The 26,690-nt window shown below is 38.6% G+C and overlaps 1 protein-coding gene across 6 annotated transcripts in view; it reads left to right on the top strand.

Annotated features, from left to right (window-relative positions):
- wnk3 (WNK lysine deficient protein kinase 3) overlaps positions 1–26,516 on the top strand; it is a 52,453-nt gene extending 25,937 nt beyond the window's left edge. For 4 of the 6 annotated variants that reach the window (XM_065285767.2, XM_065285764.2, XM_065285765.2 and 1 more), the window contains exons 6-25: positions 931–1,019; positions 1,101–1,320; positions 1,409–1,709; positions 2,014–2,138; positions 2,317–2,538; positions 3,604–6,627; positions 7,051–7,094; positions 10,034–10,157; positions 10,233–10,349; positions 10,472–10,573; positions 12,043–12,091; positions 12,267–12,419; positions 12,614–14,217; positions 15,343–15,589; positions 19,221–19,309; positions 19,404–19,726; positions 22,150–22,379; positions 22,587–22,673; positions 22,748–22,929; positions 23,483–26,516. In XM_065285767.2, the coding sequence (XP_065141839.1) occupies positions 931–1,019; positions 1,101–1,320; positions 1,409–1,709; positions 2,014–2,138; positions 2,317–2,538; positions 3,604–6,627; positions 7,051–7,094; positions 10,034–10,157; positions 10,233–10,349; positions 10,472–10,573; positions 12,043–12,091; positions 12,267–12,419; positions 12,614–14,217; positions 15,343–15,589; positions 19,221–19,309; positions 19,404–19,726; positions 22,150–22,379; positions 22,587–22,673; positions 22,748–22,929; positions 23,483–23,950 (7,800 nt within the window). In that variant the 3' untranslated portion in view covers positions 23,951–26,516. The remainder of the gene's footprint in view (positions 1–930; positions 1,020–1,100; positions 1,321–1,408; positions 1,710–2,013; positions 2,139–2,316; positions 2,539–3,603; positions 6,628–7,050; positions 7,095–10,033; positions 10,158–10,232; positions 10,350–10,471; positions 10,574–12,042; positions 12,092–12,266; positions 12,420–12,613; positions 14,218–15,342; positions 15,590–19,220; positions 19,310–19,403; positions 19,727–22,149; positions 22,380–22,586; positions 22,674–22,747; positions 22,930–23,482) is intronic. The other 2 variants (XM_065285768.2, XM_065285769.2) reach the window with 2 other exon arrangements.
- The last annotated feature ends 174 nt before the right edge of the window (positions 26,517–26,690 follow it).

Genomic DNA, 26,690 nt, shown 5'->3' with positions numbered 1-26,690 from the left:
ATACCATAATCGATTATTTCTAACAGGTCACATAACAATATAACAAGTCTACAATTGAGTACTCTACTAAAAAGTGTCAAATTTTCAACCCCGTCACAACGATTCAACCCTGTTATAATAAAAATGTGATGGGGTTGAATGTGACGGGGTTGAAGTTTTTGCCTAACAGTAGCTGTAACTCCGTACTTAACTAAGACAGTAGCATCACATGGCATTTAGGAAATCATACAAGTTTAATGTTTTGCAAAACTATTATTTAATTTTTCTTAAACCGTTGTTTACTATCATTTAGTAATACAACAGAGTTGAAATGTTGAGCCTGACAATCTTAATCTGACAGTGAAAAACATGAAATAAATGTAAGAAAAGATTCTGACACTTGCCTTTCTTTGCAGCATGTTCTTCAAGAGACTTGTGTGATATCACTTTCTGGGTGTGATGCCACAGGGACGTGTATAAATATTACAATTTCATATATAATTAATGCATTTTTATATACATATGTATATTTTAGTTAAAGTAAACCCACGTATGATTAAATTAGCAGTAACTATTTTGCATTAATTGCAGTTTTTATTTGTTTGATATTCAATGAAAATGTAATGATGGTTAGTGGGGACATGCAAGTATGCTTGTTGTCTACTACTTCGGCAACCCATATCTATAAATTAAAATAAAATAAAAGCATTTTTTGTTGCATTATAATGCAAAGGCACCTGGTTCTATTAATTGATTGCGTTAAAATGCATTTTGTGATTTCCTTTAATTAAAAATCTTTGAAGTAAGTTTGGGGGACTTAAAGGGCACCCAATTCAGAGAATCACCCTAATGTACTTCAGTTTGATTTGCATACCATGTCCAGATTTGTGGATCAAGTACTTTTGTCCCATGTAAAGTATTGCTAATGCACCATGTTTTCTCTTAATGCAGGGTATCAAGCCTGCCAGTTTTGATAAAGTAAACGACCCGGAGGTAAAAGAGATCATTGAGGGGTGCATTCGCCAAAACAGATTAGAGCGGTAAGCATGTTGCCAGCGGACGTTCTTCTGTAAGTAAAGAGAGATTAAAAAGCAGTCTAAGTTCCCTCCTCTCAACTTCAGGCTCTCCGTTAAGGACCTTCTAAATCATGCTTTCTTTGCGGAGGACACCGGTGTGCGTGTGGAGCTTGCAGAAGAAGACACGGGATGCAAAGAGTGCCTGGCCCTACGGATCTGGGTTGAGGATCCAAAAAAACTTAAGGGGAAGCACAAAGACAATGAGGCCATTGAGTTCAGCTATGACCTGGAGAATGACAGTGCTGAAGAGGTTGCGCTGGAGATGGTGGGGACATCCATCTGTCTTTTAGACATGCTGCAGTTTACATTCTCTCTTTGCTCTTTCTAATGTAACACCCCCTCTTGTTTTATAGGTGAAGTCTGGCTTTTTCCATGAAAGTGATGCTAAGGTGGTTGGGAAATCCATCAGAGACAGGGTGACATTAATTAAGAAGTCCCGTGAAAGGCGCCAACATCAGCTCCTTCAGCAGCAAAGTCTGGATGAGCGTCGTGACTCCTCAGCCCTCACCTCTTCTTTTTCATCTGTCCATCCCTCCTGTCCTGCTGCACTGTGCCCGGGAGCTTTTGCAGCTGCTGGTGGTCAAGCGGAGGCAGAGGAGCTGCCCGAAATGGACCAACATGTCCAGCAGCAAAGCACTGCACTGGGTCTTAAAGGTGCACAGTAAATTTAGACTTGAGATGTAGTCAATAGCTCTGTTCCAAAACCTAGTGAGTTGCCCGATGCCAGGATCATCACTAAATCTTACAAGCATTAAATTAGCAGGTCACAAGCATAAATTCTTTAAATGATTATTTGCTAAGTTTTGGTACAGAGCAAATGGCTGGAGGTATTGATTTTTAAAATAATGGGAGGATCTGATTTGTCCCCTCTGTTTTATATAAATGAAATCTATTTGGATCAGACAGGCACGTCTAGCTGAACTGACATATATCTGGATTTTCTCTTTTGCATAATCAGAGGGTGAGAGCGTTTCTGCTGTCAGTGGAGATCCTTTCTCAAGCAGACAAAGCCAAGCCTTTTCGCTCCCCGATTCGGGGAACGTATGTGCTCATGCTCAAACCAGCTACCCCACAGGCACCTCTGTAAGTACAGCTCCTTCGATAACAATATCATACGTTGCGTCCGTGTTCATCCACATATATGTGTTTTTTGTCTAGACACCACTCCGCTGTCTATCCACCACAACTCTTGTGCAATTCAACAAAAAAATGCTATGTTAATGTACACTATGGCGGGATAATAATTGTTTCCTTTATTTAGGGAGTGAAAGGTGCAGGGGTTGTGTCTCATCCCCAGCTGCTCCCTGTTGGTCAGAGCAGAGGGGTTGCAAATGTGCTTGTTGGCCAGAATTGTGGGATGTCTGGGATTTCAATTGGCCAAAGTGGTGGTGGGGCTTCTAACGTTCCTGTGGCGCAGACTTTCATTCATCCAGTCACTATTGCATCACAGGTCCCTTTAAGTGTGCCTCAACAATATTCTCAGGTGATTGTCTCTCTTGTGTCCAGTTTTGATTTTCCTGTTCTCCAAACTATTCTCTTAACTCACTGGACACATTGCAAACAAATCAATTAGGGGGTGCTTAGTTAATGCTATTTTTTAAACAGTCCAAACATAAAAAATATGGAATATGTTGAGTCGCGTGTAGGGTATTTGATTTCTAATGTGTAATTCATTTAATGAAATGTGAGTGCGGTAGTTTATGTCTGCTTTAATACACGATAGTTATGGCACTGAAATGCTGAATCAGATTCTCCCAGAATAGCTCTCTGTGGAGTCTTTAATTTTCATGTAGGTCATGTGCTGTGTTACATGATGTTGCTGATCTACATTTTTAATGTTGGGTACAGAGAAAGCATATATTTAATTCCTTTTATAAATTATTTGAACCTTATACATATACCCATATACGCTTATTATATGTTATTATTATATGCTAATTGGAAGGTGCTATTCTTTGTTTCTTTTAAATTCATATCCAAATGTTTCCAAATCTTTCAATCTTTTTTAAGTTACCCACATGGCTGACCTTGCCCACATTGTGAATTGGTCAAGAGGCACAATACTTCTTTATTTAGTTTTTGTTTAAATAAGCAATTGTGATAAAATGTTTTAAAAGTAATAAATACAGTAGTCTATTAAATTTGTCCTTGGAATTTTCTGATCTACCATAGAATCAAAAAGACATTTATTATAGTAAGCATCTAGCAATAACCTAACAGCCACAGAATCTTATCTTTGCTCATATTTCTTTCTAAAATGTCCTGTTTCCATTGGGTGATTAATGAACTGGACTAATACTTACTCTTACTTTCTCTCTCTCTCTCTCTCTCTCTCTCTCTCTCTCTCTCTCTCTCTCTCTCTCTCTCTCTCTCTCTCTCTCTCTCTCTCTCTCTCTCTCTCTCTCTCTCTCTCTCTCTCTCTCTCTCTCTCTCTCTCTCTCTCTCTCTCTCTCTCTCTCTCTCTCCCCATTCTACCCCCCTTATCCTACTCCATGTTGTGTGTTACCCAACCTTCCCAAATTATTTCCAAATGTGTTTTTACCACCAGACCCTTCCTCCTGACGTCGCCCCCTTACAGATTTTACACCCTCGGTCTGGTGATGCCCCCACTTCTCACAGTTCCCTTTTGCAGTCACAGTCATACATCCCCTCAGTTACTCCCCAGGCCCCAATGACTGTCCTCACTGCCTCCATCCCCGCTGGCGAGTCTATAGCACCAGGAGGCAACATTATGCCCCTTATGCAGACCCAACCTAGTATTGTTCCTGTACCCACTGACATTTTGCCCCAGCAAACTATTGTTCAGCCACAACAGCCAATGTCAGATTTGCCAGGAACTTTACAACTAAACATCCAGCAACCAACACCACAACAGCAAGCAAATATAGTGCAGCATCACCAGGCAGTCCTGTTACCACATCAGACAGACCAGGTTCAGCCCACGACTGTTTTGTTACAGACACAGCATGTAGAACAGCCACAAGTGATTTTACAAGAACAGCAGTCACAGTCCAGTGCATGTCAGCAGTCATATATTCAATTGCCACAGCAGCAACAGCCAACATTGTCCAACCCGCCGCAAACTGAGTTGCAACAGCAGGTGTACATACAACATCCAGCAGGGCAACCGCAGCAAGAAGTTGTAGTACGTCAGCATCAGTCATTGCAGCAAGTTGCAGTACCACAGCCTCCAGTGGAACAATATCAGCAACTCCAGACTCAGCAAGTATATTTGCAACAAATAGTTGAATCACAAGAGCAGAACTTGGCGAACACCATGGTACAGCAGCCACCAGTACTTCAAACAATTCAGCAGCCACTACAGTTGACAGAGGAGCAGCAAAAACTTCTGATTAGGCAACAAATGGAGCAACAACAAATGACTGTCTTGCAAGCCAGTCAAGCAGAGCAACAACGTCAACAGCAAGTTTACCTTCAACCTACTCAGCAGCAAGTTGAGCAGCATCAATTCCTCCAGCAGCAACAACAGCAAAGCATGGCAGTGATGCACCAGGCAGAGCAACAGCAGCAAGTGCAACAACAACAGAAAATAGAACATCAGCAACAAACCATTTTGCAACAACAGGTGGAACAACCAAGGCAACAGGTTTTGTTTCAGCAGCAGCAGCTGGAGCAACAGCAGGCGGTATTGCAGCAGCAGCAACAACATGAACAACAACAAAAGGCTCATTTACAGCAACAACAGTTAGAACATCAAGCCTTACTACAACAACAACAACTGCAACAAGCTTTTTTACATCAACAGCAGTTAGAGCAGCAGCAGGAATTGTTTAAACAGCAGCAACAGCAGCAAATGCTTTTAAAGCAGCAGCAGCAGCAAGCAGTTGTTCAACAACAAAAACAATTAGAGCAAAATGTACTTTTACAGCTGCAACCACAGCAACACATTGAACAGCAACAGGCTTTATTACACCAGCAGCAGATTTTACAGCAACAGCCTCAACTACTGCAGGCAACAGAACAACAACTCCAGCAGCAAATATTTCAACAGGCTGATTATCAACAACAGAATATAGAGTCACAAATGAAGCAGCAACTTTTGGTGCAACAGCACAATATTGAATTACAGCGACAACAGGCCTTACAAGCTGAGAAACAAGTTTTATTGCAGCAGCAGCAGCAGCAACATTTGGAACAGCATATAATTCTGGCAGATCAAAGTGTGCAACAGCAAACAACTATAGGGAAAGCACAGCCTCCAGAAACTATGCAACAAATTAGTCAAATACAACACACTCAGCCTATAATATCCCCACAGCATTCTCTGGTAGAGACCATGATTCAAGCTGTACCACAAATGGCACAAGTACCAAGTCAGATTCCAGCTCAAATTCTCGTGCAACAACAGATACCACCTCAAGCGTCTGTGCAAATGGAGGGGCAACTTTCAGCAATTTCTGCTCAGATTCCTCTGCAGACACAAAGTCATTCTGCGCCGCAGTCAGTAGGAGGACATTTTCAAGCAAACCAGTTGCAAGTTCAACAACCAATCCAACAGATGACATCTCCAACACGGACTCCACACCCAATTCACTCTACTGTCCCATCTCAAACACAGATGGCCTCGCAAGGGCAAATCCTTTCATCGCAAACTCAAATGGTCCAAACTCAGGCTGCAGCTTCTCACCAGTGTCAAGTTCCAGTAGTTCCTCCAGTGCAGTCCCAACTATCGGCTCCCTCTACACTTCTCCCCACACAAAATGCTCAAGTACCTGCTACTCCGCAAACCATCCAATCAGGTCAGCTAGACCTTATACAAACCATGAAACAACAACAGCTTCCTTTACCACAATATCAGCAAACAATGCTGTCTCCAGTATCACTTGCAACCACTGTAGACACGATGGCCACTTCTTCAACACAGTGCTATTTTCAATCACAAATTCAAGCTCAGGCTCAGCCAAACACACCAGCTCTGCAACAACCACTTAGTGTGGCATCTATGCAGACAGTCTTGCAGCCAACAGTGCAACCCTCTCAACAGTATGGGCAGCAACCTCAAATCCAACCTGGGCAACAGCTTTTGCCAGCAAGTGCTGTACTACCCCAAGATCCCAATAAACATCCTCAAACTGTTCTCCAGCATATTCTTCCTATAAATATTACACCTAGTCAGGTACCCCAGACCCAAGCTGGGACAGTACCTTATTACAGTCAAGTAGTATCAGGCCCACCCTCCCAAAACCATACACCTGTTCAAACATTCACACAGGCTAGCATGCAACCACAGTCACATCCTGTCCAGACACAGGTTCTCTCCAACACAGAGAATTTTGAGCAACAACCCCATTCGCGAGCTGTTTTTAAACCTTCACAGATCTCCCAAAGTCCATCTCATACTTCCCTACAACCCTCCACTACTCTCCCAACTATCCCAGTTTCAGAAATTCCTGTCCCTGCAGAGGCACAGCTAACACAGACAAGACCAGTTGACTTGATCCCTGCTTCCCATCCTACTGCCAATGCTTTACAGTCCCATTACTCTAATGGCTCTGTGTTGCCCACCACCTCCCTGGCAGACAGTGATGCTGCATTGCTGGGCATTGCTCAGGTACAAAAGCACATTAATCTATTTAACATCATACTTCTCTACAATCGCAGTACGTCGTAAAAACTATTAATTTTATACACTTTGATGAAAGTAGAAGGAATATAAATATCCCCTGACGTATTAACTTACAAGATGTAGGACATACTAAAATTCAGTCCTTACTTGTTAACACCTGTGAAACCAAAGTTCAACTTACAAAGTAAAAATTTCAGCTTATGTTTTCAAGAGAATTTGTTTTTAGTTTTTGTTTGTTTTTAAACGATATTCTGTAATGTTTTACATTTTAGTTTTTGTATTGCTGAATTATTTGCTTATTTATTTGCAGTCATAACTGATGGTTTGCTTTTTTGTTTGTTTGTTTTTCTGTTGGTATGTGGTGGATCTTGTGTGGTTTTTTGTTTGTCTTGTTCTCTGACTAAACAGGAGAGCACAAATCAATCTGGCAACAGAACCATCACTTCATCTGGGTAGGTTTGAAGTGTATATATACTTCAGTGTTTAACAAACATTTTTGTACCAAACTATTTTGGCTACTCGTAGTCAGACTATATCAGGTCCATAGTTAACCTAGACCAGGGGTGTCAAACATACGGCCGAACACGGCCCGGAAAGGTGTCCAGTCCGGCCCACATGATGATTTATACAGTTTTATTAAATATAAAATACATATTTTAAAAACCCTTTCAGGCGGGTGTCTAGTTCGTTTTTAATATGAGAGATTTGCGGAAAGCCGCAAAACGCGGAACATAAACAAACACGTTGTCTAAAAACCTTGCCGTTTTATTGATACCACTCCTCTAAAGATCCACTGATTCCGACAATCCACTTCGTGTCTTCCGGTAATGATTTGCTGTTGGTGTTCTAAAAGTGCTAACAACTTAGCAAGCAAACAACAACAAAATATCCACATTCTTAGTATTAACGTTACAATTCTTCTCTAATCGATTTAATGTCCTCTATCAGATCTAAGTTAATATAAACACTAAATTTGCTGTTGTTGGCACACTTTGTAGACAAAAAAATACAAAAAACATCAATGCCTTTTACAAAATAAGGACAGAGAACGGAAAGGGAGGTTGCTAAAGGCAGTTCAACATTGCAAACATGGATTCAAAACTCCATCAAGCCAGCAGGTAAATCATATTGAATATTTTGCAGATTGTCGCACTTTAATTCATGTTTTTATATTTCCCATTATAATCACTTGGCTAAGTTGATGCTAGTTATATAACACATCATATTTATTATACTGTATAATATTATATAATTAATAATAGGGGTGACCCCGAATAGTCGAAGATTCGATGCATCGATAGGAGAAGCCTGATTCGACTACCAATCTCACAGTCGAATCGTCGCAGATGTGTTATGAAATGAGGATTATTCAATTTTGGCCGTATATGGGTGCACACATTATCTGATTTCACATATAACAGCTTTCTTACAATATATTGATATACAGCATATTATGATAATGCTGCAAATAATATGTGAAGTAACAGCTTTCAATAAATATTTTTAAAATGCGTTAATAAATCCAACATCCCCTGTGACCGGGCTACACGGAGGTTTCTTCATTAATAAACCATTGCCTCTTTGTTTCTACATTTAAAAGACAAAGCTGGCAATTATATTATGGCTATACTTTTCTATTCTTTTAATAATTTATTTTATTTTATTTATAAATCACTCTGGGTTATCTGATTTAACTATTTGGCTTGTGTTTTGTTTCTGTGCACTTGAGGCATTTTGCACATTTGTTCTGCACTTTGTTACTTCTGACCTTATTTTATAAAAAAATGTATCTATTATAAACGTAAATTCTGATCTAATTTAAGTCTGTAAATTTTGGATAGCTTTTCGTTGTATCAATGTTGCGCTATTGCGTGCTGGTCATGCTTGCGCATGTAATTTAGCCGAACGTGCTAGGTGCTCTGCGTCTCATATTTAGGAGTTCATCAAACTAAACATTAAAAAACTGATGTTTTTCGACAGGTATAAGTTTTTAAAATGTATTTATCATGCATTTTGGTTATCTTGTCAAAAGTTAAACTTCAAAACAGGTAAGCCGTTTTTTTATTTCGGTGATAAAACGGAAACTATCTACACCGAACCTATTTCTGCCTGACACGGATGTCTTTCTTGTGATTTAATATTATGGTTGGTGTTCACTTTTAAATGATAGCAAAGAGATTCCTGAAATAAATAATATCATCTGGTCTTTCTGTATCTAAAGTGAATACAGAGATTATCAAAGTCAGAGCAAGCAAGCAGGTATTTCTGTGCTAAATAATAACACGTAGTGTCTATAAAATCATTCATTTCAGTGTTTTTCATGCTATAAATTAACGTTTAATGAATTGTAAATAAAGTTTAGTTTTATCATTTACAGTCACAATCACAAATTATTTGTCAATTCTCATTTGTCGTTTTTTTTTTGGTCATGACTGCTTTGACGCGCTATATCTCCAAATTAAATAAAAACACTGAATTGTAGCCGGGGTTTCCAAGGCAGAATCACCTTTGTTATTTTTTTTTAGGTTTAGTTATCAAAATGTATTTTTGTGTGATGTTCTGTAGATCGTGGCTTTAAAATGTTATGAGGAATAAATAAACAAATGTTGCCTTATATATTTTACCTTAAAAAATAAATATATAAATGCATCGTCAGTTTTGTCTTCGTTCATCACTTGAAAGACAGTTTTGGTCACTTTAACAGAAAGTTGTTTATGTGTGCTGCTTGTGAAAGAAAATAAAAGTTAACAATTTGTACCTTGTCTGGCCCCCTCCCAACCCATGCACACACATAGATATGATTCGACTATCGGTCGACTATGGAAAGATTCGACAATTCTGATTCGAATATGTAAATCCTTAGTCGAGGACACCCCTAATTAATAATAATAGTACTACCCCCCTTAGTGATCTTTTTGCCCCATCTAGCATTTTCATTTTTCTAGATTACTGTTCTCATTACAAATATATTCCAAAGAAAAGTGAAGGGTTTATAAATAATTTTGGCATTAAGGTATAATGCAAAAGAAGTTAAATTACTGCTTTTAAACCTAGAGCCAGTGGGTTTTGTACAGATGTAAAATTGTGTGTATAATATGTACAGTATGACTGTGACTTATGAAATGTAGTTTTCACAGAGCTGTGTGTTTCTCTAGTTTTTTTTTTTTTTTTTTGATAATCAATTTGTTTGTTTAGTTAATCTTAACACAATTATCAGCACACTAGGTTTTAAAAAAATTATCCGACCCTCACATCTTGGCGTTATTTACCATCTGGCCCTCAGCCTAAAATGAGTTTGACACCCCTGACCTAGACGGTGAAATGATGACTATTGCTTTATGGGTATGCACAAGCAAAACTTTGATCTATTTTTAATATTGTAATAATCCAGCTCTGCTCCTGCCAATGGAGATGATGTGGTGTTGGCTAATGGGAAATCAGAAAAGGTCAAATCTCAGAGGAGATTGTCCTGTCAGAAGACTGAAAAAAGTCATTTTCAACTCAGCATGTTGCAGGTATGCATATTGAAAATACATTTATCACGGTTAATTAATTATTATATACAATTAAGCAATTGATTCACCCTTTAGGTTTCAAACACGGGAGACAACATGGTGGAGTGTCAGCTGGAGACCCATAGCAACAAGATGGTCACGTTCAAGTTTGACATCGAGGGAGATGCTCCTGAGGACATTGCAGATTATATGGTAAGTAATATATTTAGGTGCTAGATATTTGTGCATTTGCTGTTAGAGTAGCAAGAAATAAAATAACATTGTGCTGTGTTTTATGCATGTCTTGATCAGTAAATGCAATGTCTGTTGTGTAGGTGGAGGAGGATTTTGTTCTTGAGGCTGAGAAAGAGAGATTTGTTGAGGATCTGAGAGCTATAGTGGAGAAAGCACAAGAAATTCTAAGTACTCAATCACAGGTCTGTCATTCTCAACTTTACAATCTCACTGATAAATGACCAGAGCTCAGAAACTATGGAGCTAGAAGAGTCTCAATAAAGATAAATGCACACACTACATTCACATATGCACACACAGGATTCATAAATACACACGCAGGATACACAAATGCACACAAAATTCACAAATGCACACACAAAATTTAAGAAGCACAGAAGATTCACAAATGCACACAAAAATCAGAAATGCACACAAAATTTATAAATACACAACCAATTCAGAAATGCAAACAACATTTACAAATGCACTCAAGATTCACAAATGCACAGGACAAGATTCAGAAATGTATTTCTGATGCACACACAAATATATCTTGATTAACAAACTGTTTTTGGTCTGTGAACTTTACTGCATTTGTGTGTGAATTTTGAGACTTCCCTGACTTCAAAACCATTGGCAAACCAGCTTAAAGGTCTTGTGATTGGCTAAAACAAGGGAGATATCTAATTGGTTTCAGATCATTCCCTGTTTAAAAAAAGGCAGTAAAGTTCACAGACCAAAAACAGTTTGTAAATCAAGATATATTTGTGTGTGCATCAGAAATACATTTCTGAATCTTGTCCTGTGCATTTGTGAATCTTGAGTGCATTTGTAAATGTTGTTTGCATTTCTGAATTGGTTGTGTATTTATGAATTTTGTGTGCATTTCTGAATTTTGTGTGCATTTCTGAATCTTCTGTGCTTCTTAAATTTTGTGTGTGCATTTGTGAATTTTGGGTGCATTTGTGTATCCTGCGTGTGTATTTATGAATCCTGTGTGTGCATATGTGAATGTAGTGTGTGCATTTATCTTTATTGAGACTCTTCTAGCTCCATAAGAAACCCACAAAGCATGTCTTAAAAAAAAGGGATTACTCCACTTAAATAAAAAAAGAAATCACGATAATTCACTCACCCCATGTCATCCAAAATGTTGATGTCTTTCTTTGTTCAGTCAAGAAGAAATTACGTTTTTTGAGGAAAACATTCAAGGACTTTTCTCACTTTAATAAACTTTAATAGACCTCAACAGTTTACAGTTTCAATGCAGAAAATTGCATAACGAGAAGTTGTGTTTTAAAAGTGCTTATTTTGTATTTTTCTTGTCAAAAATGACTACAGTTTCCCTAGATAAGACCCTTATGCCTTGTTTGGGATCATTTAGAATCCTTTGAAGCTGCGTTGAAACTGCAATTTTTAAACTGCATTGAAACTGTAAACTGTTGGGGTCCAATAAAGTCTATTAAAATGAGAAAAAACCTGGAATGTTTTCCTAAAAAAGCGTCAATTCTTCTCGACTAAACAAATAAAGGCCTAAACAACTTTGATGACATGGGGGCGAGTAAATTATTGTGATTTTATTGTTATAAAAGTGGAGTAACCCTTTAAAACACCAGTGTTGTTTTTTAAGATTATTCATTGGTTGTTTTTAATTGAATTCCTTTTATAGACTGGGTCAGTTGAGCAGCTTCAGGTGAGCACCCCATCCAGTACAACAGGTAGGTGTGCCACCAAATACAACTGAAGAATTAAGTTCATGTTAAAGTTTGAAATTAATTAAGTAATACTAAACTATATTGTATCTTTTCATCTTAAAAGTAATTATTTTATCAGCCAAGTCTTTACTTATATTTGTAACATATATTTTCTTGTGTTATTCTTTATCTACCATAGTAGATTCGGCCCCTCAGTCTTCTCCAGTGGGTCGGTGGCGATTCTTTATTAACCAAACAATTCGCCATCGCGACTCGCACCCCGGCCAGGGAGCATCCACTCCCCCACCTGCAGGGGAGAGCAGAGTTCCCAAATCCAAAGAAACTGAGAAAGGTATTAAAAAATATATATATATATATATATAATGAATCTGGAATACTTTCTTATCTTGAATCAGTTTGTTTTCAGTTCTAATGTTGAGTGGTTTCAGTTAAATTTGCAGTGCCAAAAACAAGTAAGACTTAAGTAAGTATTACATTTTTTTATTGCCACTAAAGAATATCAATTTTGTCGTTTTGCATTATCAGATCATGAGAGCCCTCAGCGCTCCGAGTCTTTTGCCGGAATAGCCTCTTCCCCAACTTCCTCTATATCTCCATCTCCTCCCGTATCTACTGCATCTGCCCCAGCGTCCATGTTGGCTTCAGCCATTGCCACCCAAAAAGACACAGCACCCCCAACCTTGCCAGCAGTAGAGCAAGTCTCCTCCGCTAACTTGACTGCAGGCTCAGTCCCTGCCACATCCTCCAGCATTTCTGCCTCTTCATTCCCTTCAGTTGTGGCCCCCACATGCCCAAGTTTGACTTCAGACCAAGGAGATATGGCAGCAAAAGGGCAGAGCATATCTGAGGCTGAACAGACTCCCTCTAATGTGCCTGTTTATAGGACTCCACCAGCATCACTGGTGAACCACACTGATCCATTGGTAGCTCAAACCCAAATACCAACCTCACAGAAGCCTGAGATACTTAAACAAACCATGGCACCTCACCAACTCAAAGACACCCAGGCAATACAGACAGCAATGGGCACCACTGAACAGATGCAGATTATGCCTCAGCCGCAGCAGCAAATGGTGCAGTCAAAAACACTTTCACAGGCAATGCCAGTGGAGACGTTAATGCAACCTTTGCAAGGAGGTCCTCCAACAGCCCAGGAGCCACAGCTGTACCAAGTTCAGCAGTCTGTGCAGCAACAGGTCCCACAACAACAAGTACCAGTTGAATCTCAACAACCGCCAACTGAGCAGATCCAACAGCAAACAGTAATACCACAACAGGCAGTTCCTACAGAACAATATGTGTCTCAAGAAACAAAGCTGACCATGCACCCACAGCACGGTTTCCAGAATCAAGATCCCCAGTTTCAGCCTGTGATCCCACAGCAGCTCCCCACTGAGCAAACACATGTACCACATGATATAATACATTCTCAAACTATGCCACAAACTGCAGTGCAGAAGGAAACATCTTTGCAGCACTCAGAATTGGAGCTGTCCATGGGGGAAGCCGGTGTTGAGGACACCATCAGTCACCCTGCCCCACCCCAAACCTCAACAGACACCTCTCTTCCACCCCTCCCTCTTTCCGAGACAACTCTGCCCGCCCTTACCCACACATTTACCCCATCTCCAGCCCAGCCCTCATCAGTGGTCGAGTCAGACAGTGAAGGCCCCCCTAAAATCGAGTTTGTGGACAACCGTATAAAGACTTTGGATGAGAAGCTAAGGACTTTGCTGTATCAGGAGCACAGTGGCAGTGGAGCAACACTGGGAGCTGGCTCCACAGCCGGCACCGCCCCTGCTCCTAACGCCACCTCTTCATCTGCTGCACCTTCCACTTTAGTGGGAGGTGACGAATCACTCCTCCCTAATGCATTCTCCCCTCCTCCTGACGCCTCATCTGACACCTCTCCACACTCCACCTCCTCCACTACCCCTCGCTCTTCCTCCACGTCTCCAGATGGAGAAAAAGAGAGAGCAGGTGAGGAGGAGATGCTCCCATCTGCTCCAGCCTCTTCTGATGCTGTGCAACATCAACCTGCCTCATCCTTCTCCTCTACATCCCCTCCCCGCTCTCTTGTCACCCCCCTACAGGAGCCTGGATCACCATCTTTGCCAAGTGAACCCTCAGTAAGCATAAGTGGTGTATGCATTGGTATTAAAGGAATAGTCCATTTTCTTAAAAGAAAAATCCAGATAATTTACTCACCACCATGTCATCCAAAATGTTGATGTCTTTCTTTGTTCAGTCCAGAAGAAATTATGTTTTTTGAGGAAAACATTGCAGGTTTTTTCTCATTTTAATGGACTTTAATAGAGCCCAACATTTAATACTTAACTCAACACTTAACAGTTTTTTTCAACGGAGTTTCAAGGGACTCTAAACGATCCCAAACGAGGCATAAGGGTCTTATCTAGCGAAACCATTGTCATTTTTGACAAGAAAAATAAAAAATATGTACTTTTAAACCACAACTTTTCGTGTAGGTCCGGTCCAGCGCGACCTAACGTAAATGCGTAGTGACGTAGGGAGGTCACGTGTTACATATATAAAACGCACATTTGCGGACCATTTTAAACAATAAACTGCCACAAAGACATTATTAGTATCAGTTGACATACAACAATGTAGGAACGGTCCTCTTTCAAGACGCTTGTAAACACTGGGGCGGAGTTTCGCGTTCGTCCTCTGTGACCTCTTGACGTCATGACGTATTGCGTGGGGTCACGCTGGCGCATCACGACCGTATCTACATGACAAGAAGTTGTGGTTTAAAAGTGTATATTTGTTATTTTTATTGTCAAAAATGACAATCGTTTTGCTAGATAAGACCCTTATGCCTCGTTTGGGATTGTTTATAGCCCTTTGAAACTCCGTTGAAAAAAAAGTTAAGTGTTGAGTTAATTATTAAATGTTGGGCTCTATTAAAGTCCATTAAAATGAGAAAAATCCTGCAATGTTTTCCTCAAAAAATATAATTTCTTTTCGACTGAACAAAGAAAGACATCAACATTTTGGATGACATGGTGGTGAGTAAATTATCTGGATTTTTCTTTTAAGAAAATGGACTAATCCTTTAAGGCTGGATACATTTATATATATATATATATATATATTATTGGGTGTCTAAATGCTCACTGAATTTTTGGAAATGTCTAACACCAACTTTCTCATGCATATCCCAGTTCAGCTAACTACAGATACTGTATTTCAATGTATTTGTTACCCTTGTCTTATTCATATGTTGTGTCCAGGCTGCATCTTCGCTCCCCAAAAGTTGCACCCATGGAGATTTTCTGGTTCCTTCCTCCTCCGAGCAGCCTGCCCCCATGTGGCCTGGACAACAACACAATGACGGAGGTGGATATTTTGGCCTAAACCTGACATGCCCTAGTATCAGAAATCCTGTTAGCAAGAAATCCTGGACTCACAAATTCAAAAGCTGGGCGTGCAAACTGCGCCACTCCGCCAGCTTGTTCAAGAAGCCCAGAGTCCAGCAAGGTAGTGACCACAGGGAAGAGCGCGAGAGAGAGAGAGCGAGTGAGGGGTGTGGGTTGTTGGGCACTGACCTTAAATATAGTCATGTAGTTAAAATAATGTAGCTGACTCTTACCTTGCTAGTTAAGGATTTCTAAAAATACTGAATGAATAGGAGTATTAGAATTAATTCTATTAATCCTAATAGTTCCTCCATGTTGATGTGGTTGTTGATGTTCGTAGTCTGTACTGATATCATTACATCAACTAGCATTTTGCTTGTTTAATTTTTGGTTTGTACAAAAAAGCTCGGCTGTTTATTAACGTTTATGTTGTAGCCTTCTTTTCGTTTTGTCTGCATGGGATACCCAGGGGTAAGAACAGAGGAGTGTAGAAAGGGAAGACTCTCTAGGATGATGGATGACCGTTGTACGCCACACCTGGATCTGAACCTCAAGTCTTACAGTATGCAGTGCCCCCACCCCTCACCTTCCTGCACCCAGACTCGCATAGCCAGGCAACCTGCGAATATAGTATAGGGCTTGCTCATTAATTTCACAGACCAGAGACGCACTAAAGTTTGCACCTGTTCGCTTTCTGTTTGTTTAGTAAATATAGAGGTATGAAACTAGATGCGTACATCATACCTGCATTTTTAGTTCATTATAATTAGAATGTTGCAGGTGCAAACTTGTTTTTAAGAGGGAAATTCATCTGGTTTTTACTGTGAAAAAAGTTCTTAAAGACTTAGCAAGTAAGTAAATCCCATATCAAGCAAAACTATCAGCATTTTCTAAATATAAGCCATCTATTTCTCTTCTGATCATATATTTATGTCTATCAGAATTATTAATTATATTCTGTTCTTTCCTACCTGGGTAGACTAGTTTGGATATGTTCTATTTTGTATTTTCTGCATGTCTAAGGCTATGTTTGAAATAGTATACTAGCTTACTGCATAATGCATACTGTGCAGTATATGCTATAGACGGTTTCAGCGGCAACAACATAAACAAACGCCCCAAACGTGACTTCCGCAAAGAATTATTAACAGCAGAGTCCCTCTAGAGTAAAGTTACTTTTGACAACAAGCAAAATAAATAACGAGTTAATTACTTTAATTCAAATTATAGCTAAAGCGTATCAGCTACTACACTAAGCTAACGTTAACGCTAATGAAAATCAAAACTGACTTATAATTCTTATTCTATTTTTTGTAATATTGCAGTGCTTATTATTAACAATTGATTTGTTTATATGTCTTTTTATTCATGTGTGATTACAAACTGATGACGTCAGCTAGACTGCTTGGGTGGAAGCATTCGTTAACTCCGCCCCCTCAAACTTTCCGTCTGCTGCCAGTTCCATTTCTGAATGAAACGCCTACTTTTCTATACCCAATCAAAGCACAGTGGAAAACTTAAGCCACGCCTACTATTTTTCTTTGCGTGATATTCCGTTTCACTCCGAAATATGTCACAACATGGAAGTAAAGTCATTTGCGATTACCGGTTCACAGCGACTTTAATGTGTAAAATGAATGTATACAATGTTAGCTACAAATCTTTAAATTCTTGCCTGGTTACCGAACCTCTTCACTCCATGCTTGCCATTTCCCCTCAATTTTATAAAACATTTTTATTTTCGTCAAAGATATTTTTTCCAGAAATCAGTTTAGCCACTAGCCAGACCATTAAACAAACATAGACCGGAAGTTAAATTTGTGTCGTGCGGGTAATCATGATAATGCGCATACGTCCAATGAAACCATCTATCTAAGAGTTTGGTTCCAAAACGCAATAAACGCCTTTAAAAAAAAAAAGAGTTACCACCAAAATCAGTATTCTATCAGGTCAATATTAACAAGTAAATTCTTAATTTTACATAAAATCCAATATCCGCTGTTTTATTCTGTCATCTTTTCTTCCTGTTTTCCCAAAACGCAATAAACGCCACTCCTCCTTTTTTGCAGAATGCAATAAATCTTTTTAACAAATCACAGTGCACCAATCCACGCATTGAAAACAACAATGGCTGCACATTGAATACACAGAATCCTAGTTTTCCTCATTATGTACTTCGTGATTAGCAAACAAACAAAAACAAAAAATACTTTAATGGCATTGCTAAACCTGTGGTGGTTTTCTGTGAGGTGAAAGAAACGTAAGCCATCAAAATCTTATGTGAGAGGAACTCGGGAGATGGAAAAATGCCAATTGCTTGTTCTCCTGACAGCATCAAGCTTCTATTATGCTAACACATTGACCCCAGGGGATCTTATGAAAAACATTTCATTATTTTACGAGTAGCCAATGAAAATCAAGCAGGACCAAAACATTTTACAGCTGATCGCTGTCAAAAAAGTTTAGCGACGACGTCCCAAGTATAACAGCAGCAATAAGAGTGTTCTTAATATGACAAAGTAAGTGTTTTGATTAATGCCGTTAATGTTTCTTTTTTTAATCAGTGTAAACCACAAGTCAACTAAATGAATATTACATGGCAAAGATGAATGCGAATTTATATATTGATTCAATAGATTTATAGCATTTTGAAAAAAACTCGTCATGGACTCATTGCATTTTGTAGAAAAAATAATCAGTTCTTATAATAAATCTTTGAAAATCAAATAATGGATTAAATTTTTAATGTTTTTATTACCTAAAGATGCTATGTGAAATTTTGTAACAGAAAATTTGGGTTTTCAACTTGTCGCTTTCTTTGTACAGAAAACACGTTTTTACCGAAATTAGTCAAAATGGATTAATTGCGTTTTGAAACCAAACTCTTGTATGACCTCACTACAGTTGTATGTTAAAAAAAATGAAATCATGGGATCTTTATTATGCTTGTGTGCTATTCCCAACATAGCCTTAACATATTATAGCATATATCCTAATACTTTTAATATTTTTTTATAATTTATTTTATTTTTTTGTATAGATGAAAATATGTGCCTGACAGACTGACATGCTCGGCATGCATATGTGTGTTTATATGGTTGTGTGTCACAAAAGCATCAAGACCTCATCATTAACTAAAATGAATCCGTATGCACACTTCAAACATACAGTAGACGTAGATTATTCACAGACATCACACATGCCGACTGGTATCACTGTCAGTCAGCTGGAGGTACAGTAATCTCCAGACAGTGATATTAGAAACTGGCAGATGAATGCAATTGTGTGAATGTGGAAGGATGGATGGATGGGGGCAAATTTCACCACATGTTTATTGCTTTTAAATGTTTTTTTAATTGCACAATTGTTCCATGAACTGGTTTTATTTTCTGTTAAAACTGCTCCCCACCACCCCTCCCCACACTCATTCTCCATCCCACTCAGCATGGTGCTTGAGATCAAAACATAATCATATCTGTATTCAAGTTCCTGAATGTCAGCTATGGTGTAGTTTACTCTCATCATCCCCTATGAACGTGCATGGATGCTGATTAGTCAAAGATCGTATCAAAAATAGTCCTGTGGTTATTAATGCAATCTTTTGTGTCTGTGGTGTCGTTTGGGTGTTTGTCTTTATGTGCTTGTGTACTGTTTTTTTTATCTAATTCATGTTTGTTAATATTGTATCTGTGCTTTTTTTCATTTTATGTTTGTTTCTTCGTCTCCGTCTCTCTCGTTTTTCAATTTCTCAGAAGATGGTAATTCCAGCTGTCAGGGGATCAAGGAAGAAACAGAGGCATCTACAGATGTCCAGCCCGTCTCACGCACAGGACGTTTCCAGGTGCCTTTCTCAGTTATGTGTAAAGTATGTAAATGCAATAAAATGGTACTTAATGTATTTTGAATGAACAATTGTCTGATGCTTTTTCACTTAGGTAATTCCAGTGTCTCAGCCCACGGAGCCACTACACCAAGATGTACCAAGCCACGGGGTCACACAGAGAAAGGTTGGACGCTTTTCAATCACCCAGGCCGAACAGAGAGAGGAACATTTGACAGACAGCTCCCCCGTGTCACCTGACCTGGAGCGAGAGAGGAGGAAACTGAAAGTGAGGGACGGTGATAAAGATGAAAGGAGAACCACAACATCCAGCCACCCATCCAGGAGTCACACTCACTCACGCCTGGGCAGCAGTGATGATGAGAGTGAGGTGGAGGATGAAGATTTGAGGAAAGAGCTTCATAAGCTGAGAGAGAAGTGAGTGAAGGGGTGGATGCTGGAGTTTAAAGGAAAACACCACCGTTTTTCAATATTTTACTATGTTCTTACCTCAACTTAGATGAATTAATACATACCTATCTTTTTTTAATGCATGCACTTTTAATCTCTGTACAGGGCTTTTTTGAATGTGTTGGCATTTAGCCTAGCCCCATTCATTCCTATGGCTCCAAACAAAAGTTTTATTTTGTGCCACTATACTTACTTGTGTAACTACTCATGTAACAGTCTTTAAATAGGGAAAACATGGAAGTGTTTGGTGGCTTCTAAATTCATCCCTGTTTGGATCCTAAGTAATGAATGGGGCTAGGCTAAATGCTAACACAGTCACAAGGCACTGTACAAAGATTAAAAGTGCATGCATTGATAGGTATGTATTCATTTGTCTAAGTTGAGGTAAGAACATGGTAAAATATTAAAAATGTTGGTGTTTTCCTTTAAACTTTAACAGTACTGCTTTTTATTAGTTTTTATGTTGTTGTAAATCAATTTCTTTATGCAACAAAAATCTCTCAGACGGGTTCCCGGTGCCAAGAATATTAATCTTTATTGTTCGAACAATAAAGCTGAGATGCCTAAAAATCACCTAACATCTCAATATCTGACTCCCTACTTTATACACCATGATTTAACTGTAAGGTAACTTACACTCCCTATTCCTTGGGGACTTTCATAGGGTGTGCAACCATTTATTATAAATGTCCCATTCTTTGCTTTAACTACGGTGAGAGCACAACTGCACTACTGTATTTTCCGGACCATAAGTCGCTCCGGAGTACAAGTCGCATCAATCAAAAATGCGCTATGAAGACGAAAAAATATAACATAAGTCGCAATGGACTACACGTCGCATTTATTTAGAAAATTATTTCACAAAATCCATAACAAAGAACAGACATTTAATCTGGAAAGGCAAGTTATTCAACTAAACAATAGCACACAGAACAGCAGGCTGAATAGATGTCCGTACGTTACGTAATACAAACAGTTATTTACATGATACACAATAGCATACAGAACTTACCTGTAAGGCTGAATAGGATAAATGAACAGAACATATGGAGCTAGAAGAGTCTCAATAAAGATAAATGCACACACTACATTCACATATGCACACACAGGATTCATAAATACACACGCAGGATACACAAATGCACACAAAATTCACAAATGCACACACAAAATTTAAGAAGCACAGAAGATTCACAAATGCACACAAAATTCAGAAATGCACACAAAATTCATAAATACACAACCAATTCAGAAATGCAAACAACATTTACAAATGCACTCAAGATTCACAAATGCACAGGACAAGATTCAGAAATGTATTTCTGATGCACACACAAATATATCTTGATTTACAAACTGTTTTTGGTCTGTGAACTTTACTGCCTTTTTTTAAACAGGGAATGATCTGAAACCAATTAGATATCTCCCTTGTTTTAGCCAATCACAAGAACGCACCCCACGTGGGGGATTGTTTACTTATAAGCCAATCACATGACCTTTAAGCTGGTTTGCCAATGGTTTTGAAGTCAGGGAAGTCTCAAAATTCACACACAAATGCAGTAAAGTTCACAGACCAAAAACAGTTTGTTAATCAAGATATATTTGTGTGTGCATCAGAAATACATTTCTGAATCTTGTCCTGTGCATTTGTGAATCTTGAGTGCATTTGTAAATGTTGTTTGCATTTCTGAATTGGTTGTGTATTTATAAATTTTGTGTGCATTTCTGATTTTTGTGTGCATTTGTGAATCTTCTGTGCTTCTTAAATTTTGTGTGTGCATTTGTGTATCCTGCGTGTGTATTTATGAATCCTGTGTGTGCATATGTGAATGTAGTGTGTGCATTTATCTTTATTGAGACTCTTCTAGCTCCATAAGAACAAGCTAATGAGCATCATGTTGGCAGGCTCGTCAATCCACATCACTGAATCCATTGAATTACATAAATACAGGAGCAGCATATAGCAGACTCTCGCGGCTTTAGATGGTAATGATGTCTCTTGGTTCATATATGACAAAATTAATTCATACTGACTTACAAGTCGCCCCTGACTAGAAGCCGCAGACCCAGCCAAACTATGAATGAAAGTGCAACTTATAGTCCGGAAAATACAGTATTTTTTAAAATAGTACAAAACAGCATATAATATGAACATTGATTGCATATTATTCTTAAATGTGCATATATTGTCTTCTCAGAATTGTAATTATTGTGATTATTAATCAGTAAATACATGCCTATTCAGTGAATATATGTGAGCCATACATATATAAAAATATATACTATATTATTTACCATAAATCCTTTCAGGGTTTAATAAGGATAAAGGTATAGATTGTGATTGTAGGTCATCTATATCTTCAGTTTTGAACTTTTTTTTTCTTTTGTAGACACATCAAAGAGGTGGTGTCCTTGCAAGCACAGCAGAACAAAGAACTGCAGGAGTTGTACAGGCAGCTTCGCTCCCTTAAAGACCACCGACAACCCCTAACCCTCCCACGGACCTCCCCACTCCACAATACATCCCTCGCCATCTCTCCACGCAGACCCCGTCCCGCCAAATCCAAGCTCCGGCCCCGACCACACTCTCACATGGACAACAACGGAGTTACACATCAAGGTACCACTCTCTGACAGACTAAATATAATCTCATTTGAAAAACATATCGTAGTTAACCCTAAAATACCCACATGGTATATTATCTGTAAATAGTGTCTGGATTTTCCTTGTTTTTATGAGATATCACTTTAAATTGAGTAGCTAGCACATGTTTTCATTGTAATTTTGTCCATCTGACTGTATTCTCTTCAATCACGAACACTAAAGGAAGTCTTCAGCAATCTAGCAGTTATTCGGGTGGGGAACAAAGCAGACTTCACTCATACTGCAACCCAGAAACGACAGCTAATAGAGGTAAGCTGACTGCCAATCAAAATCCATCTGTGGAATGGCATCCTGGTTCAACACTTCTATCATTTTGTTTTCAGACCAAAATCCTACAGTCCAGGGATCTGCCACTAGAACAAGCACATTCACAGATGATCTACACAAACTTGTAGATGAGTGGTCAAAAGAAACCGTTTTCCCCGTTCAGCCCAAGCCTTCGCTAAATCAAATCAAACAGATCCAGCAAGTGCAGGAGTTAGGCGGGTGGGGCCAACCTGCTGAGGTAAAACATTTGTGCAACAAATCCAATGAATGAAACATGCAAATGCATATTTGGCTGCGTTGAATTATTTTATGTGATATGCAGTGGGCTCTCAGTGAAGGCTACTAGTAAAAATTGATGTTTTGCATTTTCTTTACTTTCAAAAATAGAAATCTTAAAGCTTCCAGCTTTAAATACAGGGCCCGGTTGCATAAAGCACCTTAAGTGTAATTCTCCCTTAAGTTCACCCTTATGTTTCCCTTAAAATTAAGGGGGTGGCAGAAAAACCCTTAAGTTTTTTCTGTTGCATCTCCATGGCAACAATAGTATTTTATAACAACAAACTGGGGTCGCTGTCATGAAACACTTTACGATTACCTTTACCTAAGAGAACCATTTAAGGGATTATATGCAAAACACTTTAATTATTCTCTTACAGTAGTTAAGGGGAATTTACCCCTTAAGTGTCATACTTAAGGGAAAAACTTAAGGTGCTTTATGCAACCGGGCCCAGATGTTTATGGTCATCTCAGACTTTTGGCCTTGATTAGATTTAATGTTTTCTGTCTGGCAGACATCTGCATCTGATTGGTTTTCTACAGCACCTTTGAACCTTCCGAGTGCTCCCGTCTCAGTCACCTTGTCTACAATAGCCTCTGCTCCCTACATTGGAGGACAAACACAGCTGCCACCGATGCAATTTCCCATCACTTCTTTACCCCAGCAGAATGCACATCTGCAGTCTGCCCTGCACCATCATCCCCTGCAGTACAACCAGCCTCACTTGCACCTACAGCAGGTCCAGCTTCAGCCCTCACAAAGCATCTCCCCCTCTATCATCACCACAGCGGGGCCTCTGCTGCCCCCTGCCACCAGCATTACAGCTGCCCCGACCTCCACCGCTGTCAATCAAGACACAGTCACCACGGCAACCGTCTCCTCCACATGCACCTCCATTTCTTGCTGCACCTCTTCTCTGCCTTCCAGTGCCAAACTTCAGCCTAAACCCACCACCTCCACCCTTCCTTTAGGACAGCAGTGAGTTTGGGTAAACATGCGATGATGGAGAGGAGGGCACGAGATAACTGAATGATAATAAAAAGTTGGAGGACTTTACATTGAGCTCATTGTTGTAGGTTTACAATATGTTGTACAGGAAGAAATTAAGTAGCAAGCGTTGAATGTTTGTTTGTGTGTGTGTGTGAGTATAGGGGTGTATAATTTATGTAGTGTGTGTGTATTTGTGTGCGCGTGTTTGTGTTGGATTATTCAAAAGATATTCTGTGTGTGTTTCCGCACTGTCAAGTTTCATAATCCAACTTAAAACAGTTGGATCTGAACTCTCCTTACTGTATGTAGAGAAAACTTTCTGACATGAAGTTTCAGATCATGTTTGTTTTTATTTATCGATGCTTCAATTGAAAGGACTATTTGAAATTTAAAAGTGCAATTAGTAACTGATATTTAAATCTTTCATCTTTTCTGTGTTGTTGGTGACGTGGATCTGTATAGCTTAAAAGAATATTTTTTATATATATATACGCACAGAAGCAACAGCCAGACATTAACAGCGAAGCGCCATTTCGTGTCGATAGAGCACAACTTATTTAGCAGGCAGTGAGATCAAATGCATTTGCGGCAACAGCAGCATGTTACAATGCAAAGCATGGTAACCATAACCTTGCGACCATCATCATAGCTATGGGAGCGGTTAAAACACTGTTGTGCACGGACAAGGCATGCTCGTGTATTATATTTTACAATGGTAAATAGCAGTAATGTTATAGATCAGCAAAGAATTTTATAGAATAACACAAGTAGTGATTAATTCATTTTAAAATTCTTAAAAAAAACTCTTTGGTTCTTTATTTGATTTCAAATGAAATGAGCTAATATGATTGCAGTATTTTCCTTTCTTTTAACACAAGTTCATACTTTTAAGGTTTACGATATTAACATGAATCCCACGGTGATGAGTGTAAGACTAGACAGTTGTTTTAAAAGCTTAAATGAAGTGAACGCAGCTTGTACTTGTTCTGTATTTTGCACAGCCCTGTGTGAGCGTGCGTCTGTGCACACCAAACTGTGATCTGTGAACTGTGAGTTTTCTTTCTGTGAATACAATGCATCAGCAAAACACCGACAAAAAGATGTGTTCCTTATCAAATTCAAGATTTCACTATATATATATGTATACAGTACATAATTGCCAAGCAAATTTACCATTGAAAAAAACTTCCAGAACTAGGCTGCATTTCTGATGTTTCTAAAGTGTTTTTCGTACATATTAAGCTCATGTATGTGATTACGCCGGATAGAGAGATATCAATGCCCACCTTTTAAAAATCAGCAGCTAACTCTGTCATGCAGTGATGTTATTTCAGTTAAACCATTCTGAAGCCCAACAGCACTGTAAAAAAAACTTTGCTGCCTTAAAATTTTTTGTAAAATCAACTCAGATTTACAAGTCATGTCAACAGAAATTAGTTGTCACAACTTATAAAATATAGTTGAGAAAAGTCAACTTAAATTTATGAGTGATAACAACTCACCTGTAGTTATAACAACTCATCTTTATTCAAGATAAATAATAGTAAGTTGAAATGACTTGTAAATCCGAGTTGATTCAACAAAAAATTCTAAGGCAGCAAAGTATTTTTTACAGTGAGGGGATTGGATAATATTTATTACACACAGCAGATCTGCAGACAAGTATGGATTGTGCTTTACGAATCTGGTCAGACAAAGTGTAACATGTGTAACATTCAAAAACATGTAGAGATGGTGACTGTGCTTTTAAAAGCTTGTTGGGAAAAATTATGAACGTGAATGAGGCAGCCTGCTGTATAGTTTAATACAAAATCCTTCGCAGATTGTCATGAAGGATTGTACTGTGTACAGGGCACATGGTATAGAGAATGCATTGAGAAGGAGGCATTTGCTTTGTTTATTATTGTGCTAATGCTTGTGGATATTATTAAAAAAGTCAACAGGGACCCTGTCTATAGAGGGTTGTGGTCATTCAGTTTCCAGTATTGTATGTCCTGTTTTTAAAAAGACAAAACCTTACAGTAACCCTCGGTACAGCAGTGGTGGGTAACAAGGCTGTTGTGTCTAAAAGAAAACTGAAACATCCATTTGATCTGGGAAATGTTACCAAATTAACATGAAGTGTTACCAAAATGTAATTTAAAACGAAAGCATTATTTTTGTATTTTGCAAGGGGTTGTAAAAATGTAAAAGTGTGTGTTGTGCAGTGTGTTAAGAAAGCTTTGGTTTTCTGATCATCGTTTTTTTTTTTTTAGTTCCCCTGTCCTCCAACTTTACACCAAACCTTCAACCTGAAAGTACCACAAGATGCTAATTTTTTTTTAATTCAGTGCAAGTGATTGAAACAACTGTAAGCCAAATCAGTCTGACGTCTTATTGGTGAAGTGAAACCGGAGAGACCGCACCAATAATGAAATTCCAAATATTTAAATGGAAAAGAATCTGTAGTGGACTAAACTTGTTGCTGGTGATTTAACTACTGTAAATTGTAACTAATTCAACTGTTGATTCTATTTATGTTTTGTAACTAATAAAAAATAAACATCAAATGTTCATTATCAATGTATTTATTTTCTCTTTAATGGCTAAATTATTAGGCATTTATTCAGATATTAATACTACGAATAATAATATTAGTTCAGTAAAAGTGAACTAGAAGTGCACCTCTTCTGCTAGATTTTAATGTTTTAAATAATGTTTTTTATTTATTCTTCATTAAGTTTAAGGGTACA

This window comes from Paramisgurnus dabryanus, chromosome 21, assembly GCF_030506205.2.
Source record: "Paramisgurnus dabryanus chromosome 21, PD_genome_1.1, whole genome shotgun sequence".
NCBI lineage: Eukaryota > Metazoa > Chordata > Actinopteri > Cypriniformes > Cobitidae > Paramisgurnus > Paramisgurnus dabryanus.
The sequence above is the reverse complement of the archived record's forward strand: the minus strand, read 5'-3'. Positions and strand labels throughout refer to the sequence as shown.